The sequence below is a fragment of the Chelon labrosus genome (genome assembly GCF_963514085.1).
Source record: "Chelon labrosus genome assembly, chromosome: 17".
Classification (NCBI taxonomy): domain Eukaryota; kingdom Metazoa; phylum Chordata; class Actinopteri; order Mugiliformes; family Mugilidae; genus Chelon; species Chelon labrosus.
In genome coordinates, this window is record NC_140350.1 from 2,658,759 (window position 1) to 2,673,096 (window position 14,338).

The window sequence follows — 14,338 nt, forward strand, 5'->3', positions numbered from 1 at the left end:
TCTGAGGATATTCACATTCAAATTTGATGAAAGGTGTAGGAATTATAACCTGGAAATATAGATATAAAAAAAAAAAAAAAAAATAGACATCAAAGAATGCATTTCCATCGTTGTGGAAAGGATCCCCAGGCCTTTATTACAGCTGCCTGTAGTTGATATTTGTCTGCCTTTGGTTTTGTCTTCTGCGAGTGAAATGTATTCTCAGTTGGACTGACATCAGGTGATCAACTAAGACATGTCAGAATATTCAATTTCCTTCCTTCAAAAAATCTTTGGTTGCTTTAAAAGTATGTTATGGGCCATTGTCCGTCTGGAGCAACATCCAATGATTCATCTGGCTAAATCTGAGCAGACAGTCTATCTCTATATACTTCAGAATGCCTCCGGCTGCTTCTGTCATGTGTCACATCATCAAAAACCCTAGTGACACAGAGCTGCTGGAAGCCATTCATGCTCAGACCTCACACCGCTTCTACCAGCTTTTACGGATGACGTTGCATGCTTTAAATCATCAGCTGTTCCAAGCCTTCTTCGTACATTTTTGTCCTGTCATTCTGCTACAAGCTGATGTCTGATGGACTTGTTTTGTTTTTACAGAAAATAGGGGCCTGTGTATAAAAATGGTTATAATTCCTACACCTTTCATCCAATTTAGATGTGAAGAGTCTCCACTTTCAGTTCATATTCATTTTAACTATAACTCTAACATCTTGTAAACATGTCTACACATTTATTCCAGACATAAATGAGTGTTTGAATCCTGACACCTGTCCCAACAAGCAATGTAAGAACACATTAGGCTCCTATGAGTGTGTGTCTTGCTTGCCTGGTTATGAGGCCCAATCTGGAATCTGCTACGGTGAGTACAACCCTACCATTCAGCACAATTCAGCACTAATAAACTTTTTGTTTTGGAAATTAATGTTGGGCTGTTGTTTTGTATGTTGCAGAAACAGACACACAAATATGCTCCTAAAACATTAAAGTTATTTATAAAAAATAAAATAAAATGATTGGTTTAAAAAGCAATGACTGGTGGGATGAAAGATCTCAAGTATTTGTAATTTTTGACCTTTTCTGATGGAAACAGCTGAAATTCTCCTTTTTAGGGGGCGAGTTCCCTAAAGTCTGCTTTCTTAGTGAGTCTGATTAAAAATATTAAGATTATTCAGATTACTGCCAATGATCTCCTGACACAACTCAGTTATTTTAGCCAGTCTGTTTTGTTACATGCTGAAGCTTTTTGTGTAAAGGGAAATCTTTTATTAAGCTATTGAAACAGCTTAATAAAAGATTGAAACAAGTAATTGTTGTAATCATATATATATATGTATATCTGTTGTATAAGTCAGTATACATTTCCCATAATGCAGCTCAGCAGCATAAAACACTTAGTGTGCGTCATTATAATATGCTTACACTTGAATATATGTCATATCTGAACATTCTACATAGGTATAAACCTTCTACACATTTATTCCAGACATAAACGAGTGTTTAAATCCTGATACCTGTCCCAACGAGCAATGTGAGAACACACCAGGATCTTATGAGTGCGTGTCTTGCTTGCCTGGTCACGAGGCCCGTGTTGGAGTCTGCTATGGTGAGTGATCAGTCATCACTGATTAACTTTTATTTTCAATGTTTGTCTCTTGTCTGTGGTTGTGTGGGACACTGTCAATTATTATTATACTAAAAGTTAAAGAAAAAAAAATACAATACATAAATAGCCAAACTGAAATAATGTAAAACACATTACTATTGGCCAACCTATGGAAAATATCACAGAAATGAATGAATAATTGCTAATGTAGAACTGTGCAACTGCCACCATATCGATGTATGTCGACCTTTTTTTAATTACTGCCACATGTTTCAGACATTAATGAGTGTCAGAAGCCTGGCATTTGTCCTAACGGCCGCTGTGAGAACCTCCCTGGCACTTACCGTTGCCTGTGCAACGATGGCTTCCTCCCATCTGTAGACAGCAAAGGTTGCAGTGGTAAGTAATGCCTACCTAACCTTTGCACAACATTATACAGCGTAAGCTTATAATAAGTCAGCGTTTTTTGTAGTGTTCCAAGTTCCACAACAGATTTACAGCATTTTCTTTTAATCTCCCAAACAGATATTGACGAGTGTGAAGATGTTCGGCTGTGTGCTTACGGCCGCTGCATCAACACAGATGGCTCCTTCAGGTGCCAGTGCTACCCAGGATACCAGCGCACACAGGAGGGCAGCCACTGTGAAGGTATTAATCATTCAAGAGTCATGCATGAAAATAGTGTTAAAATGAGACTAAGATGCAGTTTCTTTATTGTCTGGGACTGACAGCATCGGTCTGTCCAAATAAAAACAGAAATCTTGACCAGTTTGGGGTAGCTGCAGAGCTTCAACTCCTCACCAACGTGCTTCACATTCTGACATCGTATGTATTTCCTTCCCTTCAGATATCAATGAGTGCGAGAGGCCGTCAAACTGTCTGAGGGGTCGTTGTATCAACAGCATGGGCTCATACCACTGTGAATGCCAGAAGGGATACAAGCTGGTCGGAGGCAGAGAGTGCCAAGGTCAGTCTCTTCAAGTTCACATCAGACGTCAAGTGGCACAGATGCTCCTCTCTCGTGATGTTTGTTTTGTTTTTTATTCTGTTGTCTATTATAGAAGATAATGATATTGTCAAAGAAGGATATATTTTGTTTTGTCTTACTGAAGTAAGAGGACCTCATTTCATGTATGAGTGATTTGCAAACGTCTGTAACAACTGTCAGCTACAAGCTTCTGTCATTGTTGTAACATGTGTTGTTATGTTTTTATCTATTAATATTATTTCAGTTATTTATTATGCGGAGTAAGACCATGGTGGGAGATGTGGGTTTGGATAGGAGTGAAAAGTGACATGCTCCGTGTCTGAGCAAATATATCAACCCCCAAATGTTTCCTTATTTACAACTCAGATGGCGTTTGGATTGAAACAAATACTCACAGCAGCTGTGTGATTTCTCTTTCAGACATAGATGAGTGTGCCATAGACAGAAGTCTTTGCCAGCCCTATGGCTCTTGTGAGAACAGGCAGGGCTCATATGTGTGTCACTGCAATCACGGTTATGTCCTCTCTGAGGACAAACGCAGCTGTGAGGGTAAGTCTGCTCTGTTTCCTTTTACTTAACTGTACACCCGCATTCATCTCAGAGCTTTAGCACGCTGAACCTTTAATCCCTGCCTGCCCCAAAGCCAAAACTTCAGTTTTTCTCAGTTCAAATCAAGATCTGAAGGCCTGAAATCCAGTTAATCTTTAGTCATATATCAAAAGGACCTTGACGTCACTCAAAACAATCCTGTATTTACCCGATGCAGCAGTCCGAATTCTGACTGATGAGAAGAAGGAGTGCTACCTGAACCTTGACGACACCGTGTTCTGCGACAGCGTCCTTGCCACCAATGTCACCAAGCAGGAGTGCTGCTGCTCCATCGGAGTTGGATGGGGAGATCACTGTGAGATCTACCCCTGCCCTGTCTCCCACTCAGGTACATTTGTATTGCACTGTGCATATAGATTGTGCTCATACAAATATACATTATGTAATATTCTGGTTTGATAACGTGAATTTAACTTTTTGCTGTCTTCTTGTCCCTAGCTGAGTTCCACTTCCTTTGTCCAAATGGGCAAGGCCTCTACTATGATGAGGGACTCCAGTGGAGCCTGCCTGCCTACCATGGTAGATATTATATAACTCAAGATTCCCACCTACAAGCGCTCATCTGCTATGACTGTGTCACTGAAAAGAGACCTTTCTCTTGTCCACAGATATTGACGAGTGTTCTTTGTTTGCTAATGAAATCTGTAAGAAGGGTCACTGTGAGAACACGCTGCCAGGCTATGAGTGTTACTGTCAACAGGGCTTCTACTATGACAGCAACCTTCTCGAATGTATCGGTAAGCGCTTAGATACTCAGCACGAAATGGCACCTCAGACAAAGCTTATTTGTAAATTCAAATGTAAATACTTTGCAATGGATTCATTTTTTTTAATGCTTGTATGTGGTCCCTCAGATGTGAACGAGTGCCACGATGAGTCTCTGTGCACTAATGGTCGGTGTGTCAACACCGAAGGGTCCTACTACTGCAATTGTAACCGGCCCTGGACTCCAGATACCAACAAGAAGAAGTGTGTGATGGCAACAGTAGCAGGTGAGTGAACTTATCTCCTCCCTAAGTTAGCCTTTATCATTTATCTAGTCCCTGGACAAATTATCTTGAGCGTTGACCTTTTTGTTGTACAGATAAGAGCATGTGTGAGGACCCAGAAAACTGTAAGAATGGCCACTGTGTGGATATCCCAGGGTCGTACTACTGCATTTGCTCTCCACCCTGGACCTTGGCCACTGACCGTAACAGTTGTGTGACTCCTGAGGAGCAGGCTGGTGAGTGGATAATTTTCTGCATTGGGAGGGTTGCAAAAAGTGATAAGCCAGTGTTGGCAACAGCAATTTAGACTGGAAAAATATAAAAAGAGGAATAATTGGTTTTCCGCACTTGTATATGTGAGATAAGACTGATCTCTGTGCGAAGCTGGAAAAGAAGGTGAGGGACTCTCTAACCTGTAATCAGTAGCTTGTCCATTAGCTTTCTCATTTACCACTATGAAACTGAATGGGTCTGATTATGACTGTAGTCTTGGGATGACACTGTGATTGTGGTTGTACCCAACGCGTTGTTAGTTGTTATGGCTGCAACATGTTCATATTTAATAGCTGTACAGTTTCGGCTACATGCAGCAGTTGTGTGTTTGCCTTATTGGTTGTGCTGACTAAGCATTGTAGCTACTGTATTGGACTGCGTGTGGTAGCTGTCATTGCAGGTCCAAGAAGTAACAACTGGACATAACCATAGAGCCCCATACTGAAACACAGTGTGTTGCATCATCACTCCTTTCAGTAATATCTGTCGAGTGCTTCCCTATGATGGCAATTTATTACAGCTAATCCAGCTGGGCCAAGCACCAGCATGTCAGAATGAGTATAAAGTGACAGAAAGCACAAGTGAATGGATGGAAAAATCCTTACATGTTTAGACTGTAGACTGCTGTTTGTTCATGCAGCATGATTCTCACGTTCATTTGACGTACATTTACTTAAATCAAATTGTGTTATTAAAATGTATCCTACACATGGGCAGATAGCCCATGTTAACCCCATCATGGTGACATGTAGTTACAGTTACATACATTGATTGCATCCAGTTTATAGAAAAGTAGACTGCAGCAGTAGCAGCACTTGCAGAGACAAATGCATTGAGGAAGTTGTATTACGTCGCAACGAAGGATGACTTTTGGGCGGTCATCCTGTTAACACATTGCCCGAAAGTCATTCCTAGGAACTGATGAGTGCAAATGGCCTCAGGCATTCAACATGTGGTCTAGGCTCCCAAGTGTGTCAATACTTCGTGTCGTATTTACGGACACAACTGGTTTCAGGAGATTGAGGTGTCTTTGCACATGCACAGATGATGCTATCCTTTTCATTCTCAAACTCCAGTCCGTACTAGAGTGATTTGCAGCTGACTGCGGCATAGTAGCGGTACAGATAATAACCTCAGGGCTGTGGTTCATGTCCCCCAAAATGAGGATCATGCCTCAAAGGTGACAGGATAGCAACAGCTCAAATTACATGAGTTCAGGTTACGTAGGATCACATTCAGAGTCTTGGTATTGACTTCTGATTCAGGACATCGGCTGTAATAAATCACCAGGCTGTGATGTAAAAGACAAAAGTAAAACGCAAGACAAACTTTGGTGGAAGGACCTCCATATCAAGCTGCTATAACTTGGCATTTGAGCAAGCTACGTGCAGCACCTGGAAAACCTCCCCTTAATAACCGTCATTAAAGACATGTAAACGGAGAAAACTTGTTGAGTAATATCACCAGGGTTCTTGTGAGGATATGATGAATGGATGGCTTTGATAGCCCTACAGTCATGAGAAGAACAAGTGACTTGAGATGCGTGGACGGATACAGACAAGTGAAAAACACATGCTTTTTCACAAACCTGCTAATTATACAAAGCCTTTGGTCTATTATTATAGGTAATTGATTTTGTTTTCAGGACTGAATGAGTGAGAGTATGGGCTTTTACTGCATTGGCTTGGAATGAGAGCAGGTGTATTTATAAAATAGCTTGAGAACCTGATAGCAATTGAGCACAACTTCTAGTAGACCCTCGTTCTGCAGGTGTCAGTCTAATGACACATACGGTATTTGATTTTACTGAAGCTTCAGGAACAAACAGAAGCTTAAAAACAAAAGTAATAAAGAGACATGACGCAACCACTGAACGGTGCACACTGGCCCACGTAGCGGTATCATTTTCCTTGCAGAGTGCCTGCAAACTCTCTTGGCAAGTTGAAGTCCTGGTGGAACCAAGCTTCCTGTTTTGTCAGAAATCACAGCGTGATTTCATTTTTACTAGAGACCAGCTGCAGTATTGTGCATGACCCAGTCTTATTGTGTAAGAAGAGCCTTGCATGCAGCATTTATTACAGAAATATAAAGCAAGCAGAAAGCAAACAGTGGGGTGGACACAATAACATGTGCATCATTATATTAAAACAAGTCAGTATTACTAACGAATGTTGCTCTGTTCAGTTTTTGTTGGGACTGTGTCAAACTTATGTTTCCTCAACTCTCAGAGTTGTCCTGTTACTTAAATGAGGTGAACTAAAACACCTCGGACAACGACCTCAACAAAATATATGGAGCAACCATATTTTTCATACTGTCCCAGAAAAAGCTTGACATTGTACATCACATATCACAAAGGGAGCATTTAGTGCACGACTGGATTGTACCGCAGCACATGTTTTGTTATCGTGTCCACCAACTACAGACTGATAGCTGGCCCCAAGCAGATGTTCATACTGTAACCAGTGTCTGTGGTGCCCTTTGCAGATGTGAATGAGTGCCAGGACCCCTCGTACTGTAAGAATGGGAGGTGTGAGAACACGCCCGGCTCCTTTCACTGTTTTTGCGACCCTCCCCTCACCTTCAGTGCAGCGCTGAAACAGTGCGTCTATGACGGTGGGTAAAATCAGCGCCGGCTCACCTCAGCCCGAGCGCTCCAAATGAGTTTTGGCTTATCTCAATATCTGCCACTCATGTTGCTCTATGTAATTCCTCCCACTTTGTATCCCATCTGGCCTCTACTGGCTTTACAGTGTAACATTTCCCAAATTTACCCACTTTTCAGTGACGGCTTCATATTCTTGGAACACTTAGTGTAGTTACACTATCAGAGTATGTTAAATGTGAGCATAAGTATTACTTCTACCAATTTCTGCTGCATGATTACTTTCCCCCAAAACTATATCTGTCTCTTTTGTCTGTGCTATTGTAGAAGTTGATTTGTTGTGATTGAGAAAAGACAGCATGCGAAAACCTGAGAACAGACTGAGTTCACTAGCCGTAATTTTTCCTGTAAGAGGCATGTTTGATAGTGTTTTCAATGCCGTGGACTGTCAGGAATGTGGCTTCTTTAGCATTTGTAATACAAAATGACAGTGAACGTCACAATTGCAGAAGACATGGGAATACAATGTCCCAAAAGCAACTGAGCTCTTCCAATAAGCAGTTTGCATAATGAAACTAGTGCATGAAAGACTGGTAACCTAATTATGAGAAATCTACAACAATATTTCAGCCATTGTGTCTTATTTTCTATCTTACACTTTATTATTCATCACTATTATTTTTTATCTTTTTTTATCTCATGTAATTAAAGCAACACATTTGTGATTGGAAACAGACACCACAGAATTTTTAGCCGATGAACCTGACCCTTGTGATAGCTGTAGTCAGGTTGCTGGATATACTATACACATTTTGGACATGGCTTAATATACCATAGATATATAGAACTCATAATGTTTTGTCTGTTTTTAAGTGATATTGGTCGCATTTAGATTTGTCTGCACATTTTAATGTTTGTATTTGTAAGTTTGGAAATGCAAATAAGTAATTTTATCTATTTGTTTCAGTGTGCCATGACCAGATCTCTAATCTGTACAAACAGTATATTTGGTTGAGTCAGGCCTTTTCTTGCTGTGTCTATAATGTCAGGGCCACTATAAGCTATACGGTCATCCACTGTGTTATGACGTGGAATAGTTTCTGCACTATGTCTAATAAGTGCTTGGACAGGCTTCTGACCTCTGCTGCCTCCACCTATAAAAATATGTATATATTGTCTACTTATTTTCTATTTCAAGACTATGAAGACTTACAATCTATGAGAAACTATGAATTATAAGAAGATTGTGAATTTCACAAACAATGTGAACTGATTTAATGATTTAAAAGCTAAATACTGCGCATGGTCGAGGCTTTATTGTACTAAATATTCTAATTTATCCATTGTTCCAAAACACTGTTTCACTTATAAAATCCTCGAGTGTGGCATCCTCTACTTTAACTTGCCATGCAAACAAATGGAGTTAAAATTTCATGTCTGTTTTTCATCTTTTTCTAACCTAGATCGCACCGCGGCCCACAAGGATGTGTGTTTCCAGCGGGTTGACGAGGGTTTGATCTGCAGCATGCCCACAGACCGCATTGTGGTGACATACTCGGAGTGCTGCTGTCACTATGGCCGTGGCTGGGGGCCCGAGTGTAACACCTGTCCTAACAGAAACTCAGGTGAGCCACCTGTGCACCTGGCTGGCCACTCAATTTCCACTGCAGACTTTCTGCACTTTTTCTGTCTTACTAAAAAAAAAATGTACTCCTTGTACAGAGATGTTCAGTCGCCTATGTGAGATGCATCTTGAGACTGAGTCCGATGGAGAGCAGGATTTCCTGGCAGCTTTTGCCAACTACAACCCAGGTAGAATCATACAACCATCCTCTCTGTTGTCAGGATGTAACCAAACTGTATTTACTTAACTCTTTCTGTCTCACATTTTTCCCCTGTCTGTTTGTTCATAAAAAAAGGTGACAGTTCAGAGGAAGATTCAAACGAATGCAGCTGTGCAAATGGCCGGTGTGTGCGTTCCTACCTGGGCACCATGTGTGAATGTAACGCAGGCTTTAGGCTAGACCACTCCCGCACCCGCTGTATAGGTTTGCACTTGTTGCACTTGTTTGCACAAGTATTTTCTTCTGCATTTTGCATACATTAGCCTGTAACTTTAACAGCTTACACTTAATGACAAAGGGTTGTTATTTGTTCTGTTTGTTCCAGACATCGATGAGTGTGCAGAACCAGGAGCTCGCGTTAGCCCGTGCAAGAACGCTCGCTGCGTGAACACCGCCGGCTCGTACAAGTGCTTCTGCAAACACGGCTTTGTGGCCACGCGCAGGCCGAACGTGTGCGTCCGCCGCAGAACTCGGTAACCTCTGTTTGTCCCGATCAGTGCAGCACACACAAACACCCCACACATGCTCCACGTACACCTCTCTCTCTCTCATAGACAGACATGGACCTGTGCGCATGCAGCCAACCTAGAAACATGTTCTCATCATGAACTTCAAATCAAATGTACAAAGCATAACGGTGTCAGCTCCCCATTTCACATTTACAGAAGAGACGAGGAAAGTACCGACGAGGAATATGTTTATTTGTTTGTTAAACCTTTTTTGTAATTATTGTCTTGTAACTGTTTTTGTAGTTTAAATTGTGCATTTTTGTGATTTTATATGGATCTTCTTGTTGCATCAATCTATATTTGAATATCTGATCTCAAGCAGCCTCTTGTCATAATAATAATAATAATAATAATGTGTTTTCAAGATATCTATTGCCTTGCTGTTGTTTTCAACCCATTCAGTATCTGCATACTATAGTAAGGCCACGAATACTTTAACATGCCACAGTATAACCCTTTACATTCCCATTTAGATCCACATTCTGTCATTTTTAATTCTGAACCATCTGACTTGTATTTTTGAACCACACGTTGTTCATTTTGTTTTATTGTACAGTTTGTTCAGTGGATTGGTCGCTGTCCTAGCCCTGTTTACTTGTTGATGTAAAATATGAGAAACCTTTTTTTGTATAATTTGACATGTGCACCTAAGTGGACTTAAGTAAAAAAAAAAGAAAAAAAAAAGAAAAAAGAAAAAAAGTTCATGCACTTAGCGGTGAATATAGCGGGAATATTTGCTAAATGTCAAAATTTCAGATCCGTCGTCATAGTTGCTGCATCAAAGTATTTAGAAGAGCCCAATATTAATTAAACACAGAACATGTCAACCACTCATGCATTCGTTTTTCTTGTGTTCGAGGCTGTTGAGTTTTGTTCACGCGCAGGAAGATGGGACATGCAAGCGGAGAATACAGTGATCCTTTAATGCCTCAAGTTCAGACGGACAGTGGGGCACATTGAGTGAGTTCTCACACAGTCAGGTATGCAGGACGGTGCTGTGGATGATTCAGTGTTGCCTTTCAAGCACGCCTAGAAAATAAATAAACCCCAGCACATGGCAAGGTTTCCATAGGTCTTCCGTTAGGCTGACCTCTTTGCTCTTTTGCTTGTTACTGATTTTGGTGGATTTTCATGATGTTTGAACAATTTGAATATTTTATGTCAAGTGTTCTCTTAATCCGAAATTGTAATGCTGTTTTTGTTCTTTCAGCTTCCTAGACAATGGCTTCCATTTTATTTTGAATTGGAACCTATTGTCCTTTTTAACTACTTTAAATAGTACGACCTCTACTGATGACATTGCGGCAGGTGGGAGCCCCTTAGGGAGGTCTGCTGCTGTCATACAAAACTTAGCACATTGACACTGCCATGTAGTTTAAAGTTTGTCAGCCCGTGGAGGCCCACTGCTGTCCTGGGGCCCACAGCATTTGCCCACCATATTTGTTGACAAGCTTCATTTCTGTGCCTAGGTATGTATCTTGGGCCTCTGCTAAGAACGCCTCAATTCATTTTTATCAGAAGTTTAATCTCAGACCCCTCTATTTTGCCACTTTAGGAATGCAGCCACACTGAAATCCTCCCTTTTCAAATGCTTTCATTTTCTCCCTGCCATATCCTGTACTGCCCAAGACTAAATCTGGGTCTAGTGTATGTTAATGGACAGTAGAAAGACTGTTTAACTTATAGTTAGTTCTGTATATTAGCAGGCGCAATACAGAAAGTCACTGCAACAGCTCAACAAACATACAAAACATGAAATGTAGCAAAAAATAAAATAAAAACTGAGCACATTGTGGTGCTGTAACGTGCAGAGGAGTGAAGGGTGGACTGTATCAGAAATTCAGAAATCTTACTTTTGAATGTTTTCTTTATCAGACACGTGATACTGTAACAAAATTACAGAATGACCTCAGTGGAGCTGGTTCAGGTTTGAGCACAGTGCTCATAGGCTGGTGCACTACTAAGCCCACTCGTCCCATCAGCTACGTGAAGAACAGCGACACCCAGTGGCACATTAGTGCACTACTAGTGTTACGATTCCTTCAATAAACTCCTTAGTAAATACAAGCAACGCTTTGTGGAGGTTCTTTTAAAATCCACCTTTCTAAAGTCACCAGATATCTGGCTGATAGAGCATTGTCATCAGTTATGTGTTGCTGCTCATCAAAATTAGGATAATTCTATCATATCGTGTAAGTGAGCGTAGCCCAGTTCAGTTGCAACAATGGAGAATATTTTTTATGAATAAATACAATTTTTATTGTTTTAGCTTCAAATTAAATGTTGTCTTAATCTCATCATCTGCTGCTACTGTTTTAAACATCTTGTTGACTGTTGCTTTACTCATTTCCAACTCACTGTTGATTTGAAATCCATTTTCCTTTTCTTCAATTATATTTGTCATTTGCTGTGATTTAGACTTGATTCTTGTGTCTTGATCACACATCATCATCAAATGATCATACAACATAATTCTGCCTAAATCAGTGAAAAATGGATGTTTTGATTTTAATTTGTTGGCTTCAATTCAGTTCAATTTTATTTATATAGCGTCAATAACAATACAAACTGCCAAGGAAAATGACAAAGAAAAACTCCCTTTTATCAGGAAGAAACCTTGAGCAGAACCCAGCTCATATGGAGGGACCCATCTGCCTAAGGCCAGCTGGTTAGAGACAGAAAAAGAAAGTTAAGAGAGCAGCAGGATGAACGAGATAAACATACATCTGTCATAGATACATCTGACTAAAGCGTACACGTAGAATCTGATGGTGAGACATGACAGTTTGAGAATATAGGAGGAATCATAGGCAGGTTCAGGTAGGAGTGGATAACTGCAGGAGGCCATGAAGACTGGGCAGGTTGATGAGACCACGACAACAGATGTAGTAGAGAAAAGAAAGTGGAGGATAGGAGCTTGGTGTGACAGAGAAGAGAGAAGAGGACATCTGCTCAGTGCATCGTCCCCGAGCAGCCTAGTTATTACTGGTATTTATGAAGTAACAATAACTTGCAAGGTGAAAAACGCAACATACTTAGTGTTTAGAGTGGAGATTATTTAGAGTTAAGCTCACTAGCAACAATAAGTAGCCAACACGGTCTCACTCCCACTGCGCATTCAACGAAGAAGAAGAAGAAGAAGTGTGCATGCGCAGTAGACAATGCGCACCATTGTACTCTGAGGCCTCCCTGTTCTCCTTGGTGATGATCCCAGTGACTTCTATGCTAGTTAGTACAACTTAAAATACCTAGTTTTCTTTTCTTGTTTTTTTAAGTGCAATTGGTTTGCATGTTTTTTTGTAAGCAATGATAACTAATTGGATTTTACACTGTCATTTTGACGAAATTACGCAGGTGAAAGAAGGCAGTCCTGGTTACCTGCTTTATGTGTGAATTAAAGGACATATCCCCATCAAATACAACACCAAGATTTTTCATAGTACTACTGGAGGCCAGGGTAATGTCATCCAAAGAAACCAGGTGATTAGATAATGAATGTCTGAGATGTTTTGGGCCAAATACAGTGACTTCTGTTTTGAGTTTAATAGTAGAAAATTACAGGTCATCCAAGCCTTTATGTCTTTAAGGCATGCTTGGAGTTTAACCAGCTGATTAGTTTCATCTGGTTTCATGAATGAATAAAGCTGGGTGTCATCTACATATCAATGGAAGTTTATGCCGTGTTTCCTAATAATATTGCCTTAGGGAAGCATAATGTGAAGAGTACTGGTCCTGGTGGTCCTGCTGACATGGACAAAGTGGAATCTGTCTAAAAGATAGGATTCAAACCAGTATAATGCAGTTCATTTAATCTTGATCTCACTATCAAGTCTCTGTAGTAAAATATTATGATCAATAGTGTCAAATGCAGCACTAAGATATAGCAGAACAAGTATAGAGACAAATCCATTGTCTGAAGCCATGAGGAGATCATTGGTAACTTTGACCAGAGCTGTTTCTGTACTATGATGAACTCTAAAACCTGACTGAAACTCTTCAAACTGTTTGAATGGTCACACAACTGATTAGCAACAACTTTTTCTAGAATTTTAGAAATAAAGGGAAGGTTGGAAATTGGTCTATAGTTTACTAAAACATCTGGGTAAAACATCCAGAGTGGGTTTCTTACGTAATGATTTAAGTACAGCATTTAATTGCAGGATTTAATTACCGCGACCCTCTAGAGCAGGGGTCTTCAACGTTTTCCAGGCCAAGGTCCCCCAAACTAATGGAGAGATGGAGCGGGGACCCCCTACTTATGTATGTGTATTTAAAGACATTTAAATTTATGGAAAAAAAAAAAATCGCGGACCCCCTGTTGAAGACCTCTGCTCTAGAGGATAAGCGGTTACAGATATTGAATGAATGAATGAAGGAGTTCTTGAAAAGTACGACCTCTGCTGATGACTTTTTTCCTCCTGACATTTCTGTCCCTTCTGCTAAATGATAAAAACCAAAGACAACTTAACACCTCAGGTTGTTTAAATACTTAAATGAGCCATGTAGATTTCTATGGTATAGCTGTTGATATTAAGCAACCCACAACAAAGATAGTTCAACCGCGTGAACCACTCTCTGCACTCTTTCCTCAAACCCTAGTTGACTTTTATAGATGTTGTCTGCCACCACTGGCCTTGCACGATTCAAAAAGACACAAAACAACACTGTAAAATTTGCAGTAAATTAGATTGTTAAGTTCAGAACAATCAAACATGGAATTGCTCTGCTACAGACGAAACAATATAGTTATTGTCTGGTGTATAATGTAACGGAAGATGAACAACTCTGAAATAGGACCACAGGTTGTGTTTTTATAAAGTGCATGTTTGCTTTTTATTGATCAAGAGCAGAAACAGCCAAAGTGGGGCGGATTATCATGGATCCAGTATACAAATGGTTTCAGTGTTGTTACACTGCC

At 40.3% G+C, this 14,338-nt stretch overlaps 1 protein-coding gene across 2 annotated transcripts in view; it reads left to right on the top strand.

The window, feature by feature from the left end:
- Positions 1 to 10,476, top strand: part of ltbp3 (latent transforming growth factor beta binding protein 3) — a 33,007-nt gene extending 22,531 nt beyond the window's left edge. The window contains exons 15-30 of one of the 2 annotated variants that reach the window (XM_084564650.1): positions 740 to 859; positions 1,484 to 1,603; positions 1,880 to 2,002; positions 2,129 to 2,251; positions 2,451 to 2,570; positions 3,012 to 3,140; positions 3,358 to 3,528; positions 3,639 to 3,719; positions 3,809 to 3,937; positions 4,055 to 4,192; positions 4,285 to 4,425; positions 6,950 to 7,078; positions 8,531 to 8,692; positions 8,790 to 8,879; positions 8,987 to 9,115; positions 9,237 to 10,476. In XM_084564650.1, the coding sequence (XP_084420776.1) occupies positions 740 to 859; positions 1,484 to 1,603; positions 1,880 to 2,002; positions 2,129 to 2,251; positions 2,451 to 2,570; positions 3,012 to 3,140; positions 3,358 to 3,528; positions 3,639 to 3,719; positions 3,809 to 3,937; positions 4,055 to 4,192; positions 4,285 to 4,425; positions 6,950 to 7,078; positions 8,531 to 8,692; positions 8,790 to 8,879; positions 8,987 to 9,115; positions 9,237 to 9,388 (2,057 nt within the window). In that variant the 3' untranslated portion in view covers positions 9,389 to 10,476. The remainder of the gene's footprint in view (positions 1 to 739; positions 860 to 1,483; positions 1,604 to 1,879; positions 2,003 to 2,128; positions 2,252 to 2,450; positions 2,571 to 3,011; positions 3,141 to 3,357; positions 3,529 to 3,638; positions 3,720 to 3,808; positions 3,938 to 4,054; positions 4,193 to 4,284; positions 4,426 to 6,949; positions 7,079 to 8,530; positions 8,693 to 8,789; positions 8,880 to 8,986; positions 9,116 to 9,236) is intronic. The other variant, XM_084564651.1, reaches the window with a different exon arrangement.
- The last annotated feature ends 3,862 nt before the right edge of the window (positions 10,477 to 14,338 follow it).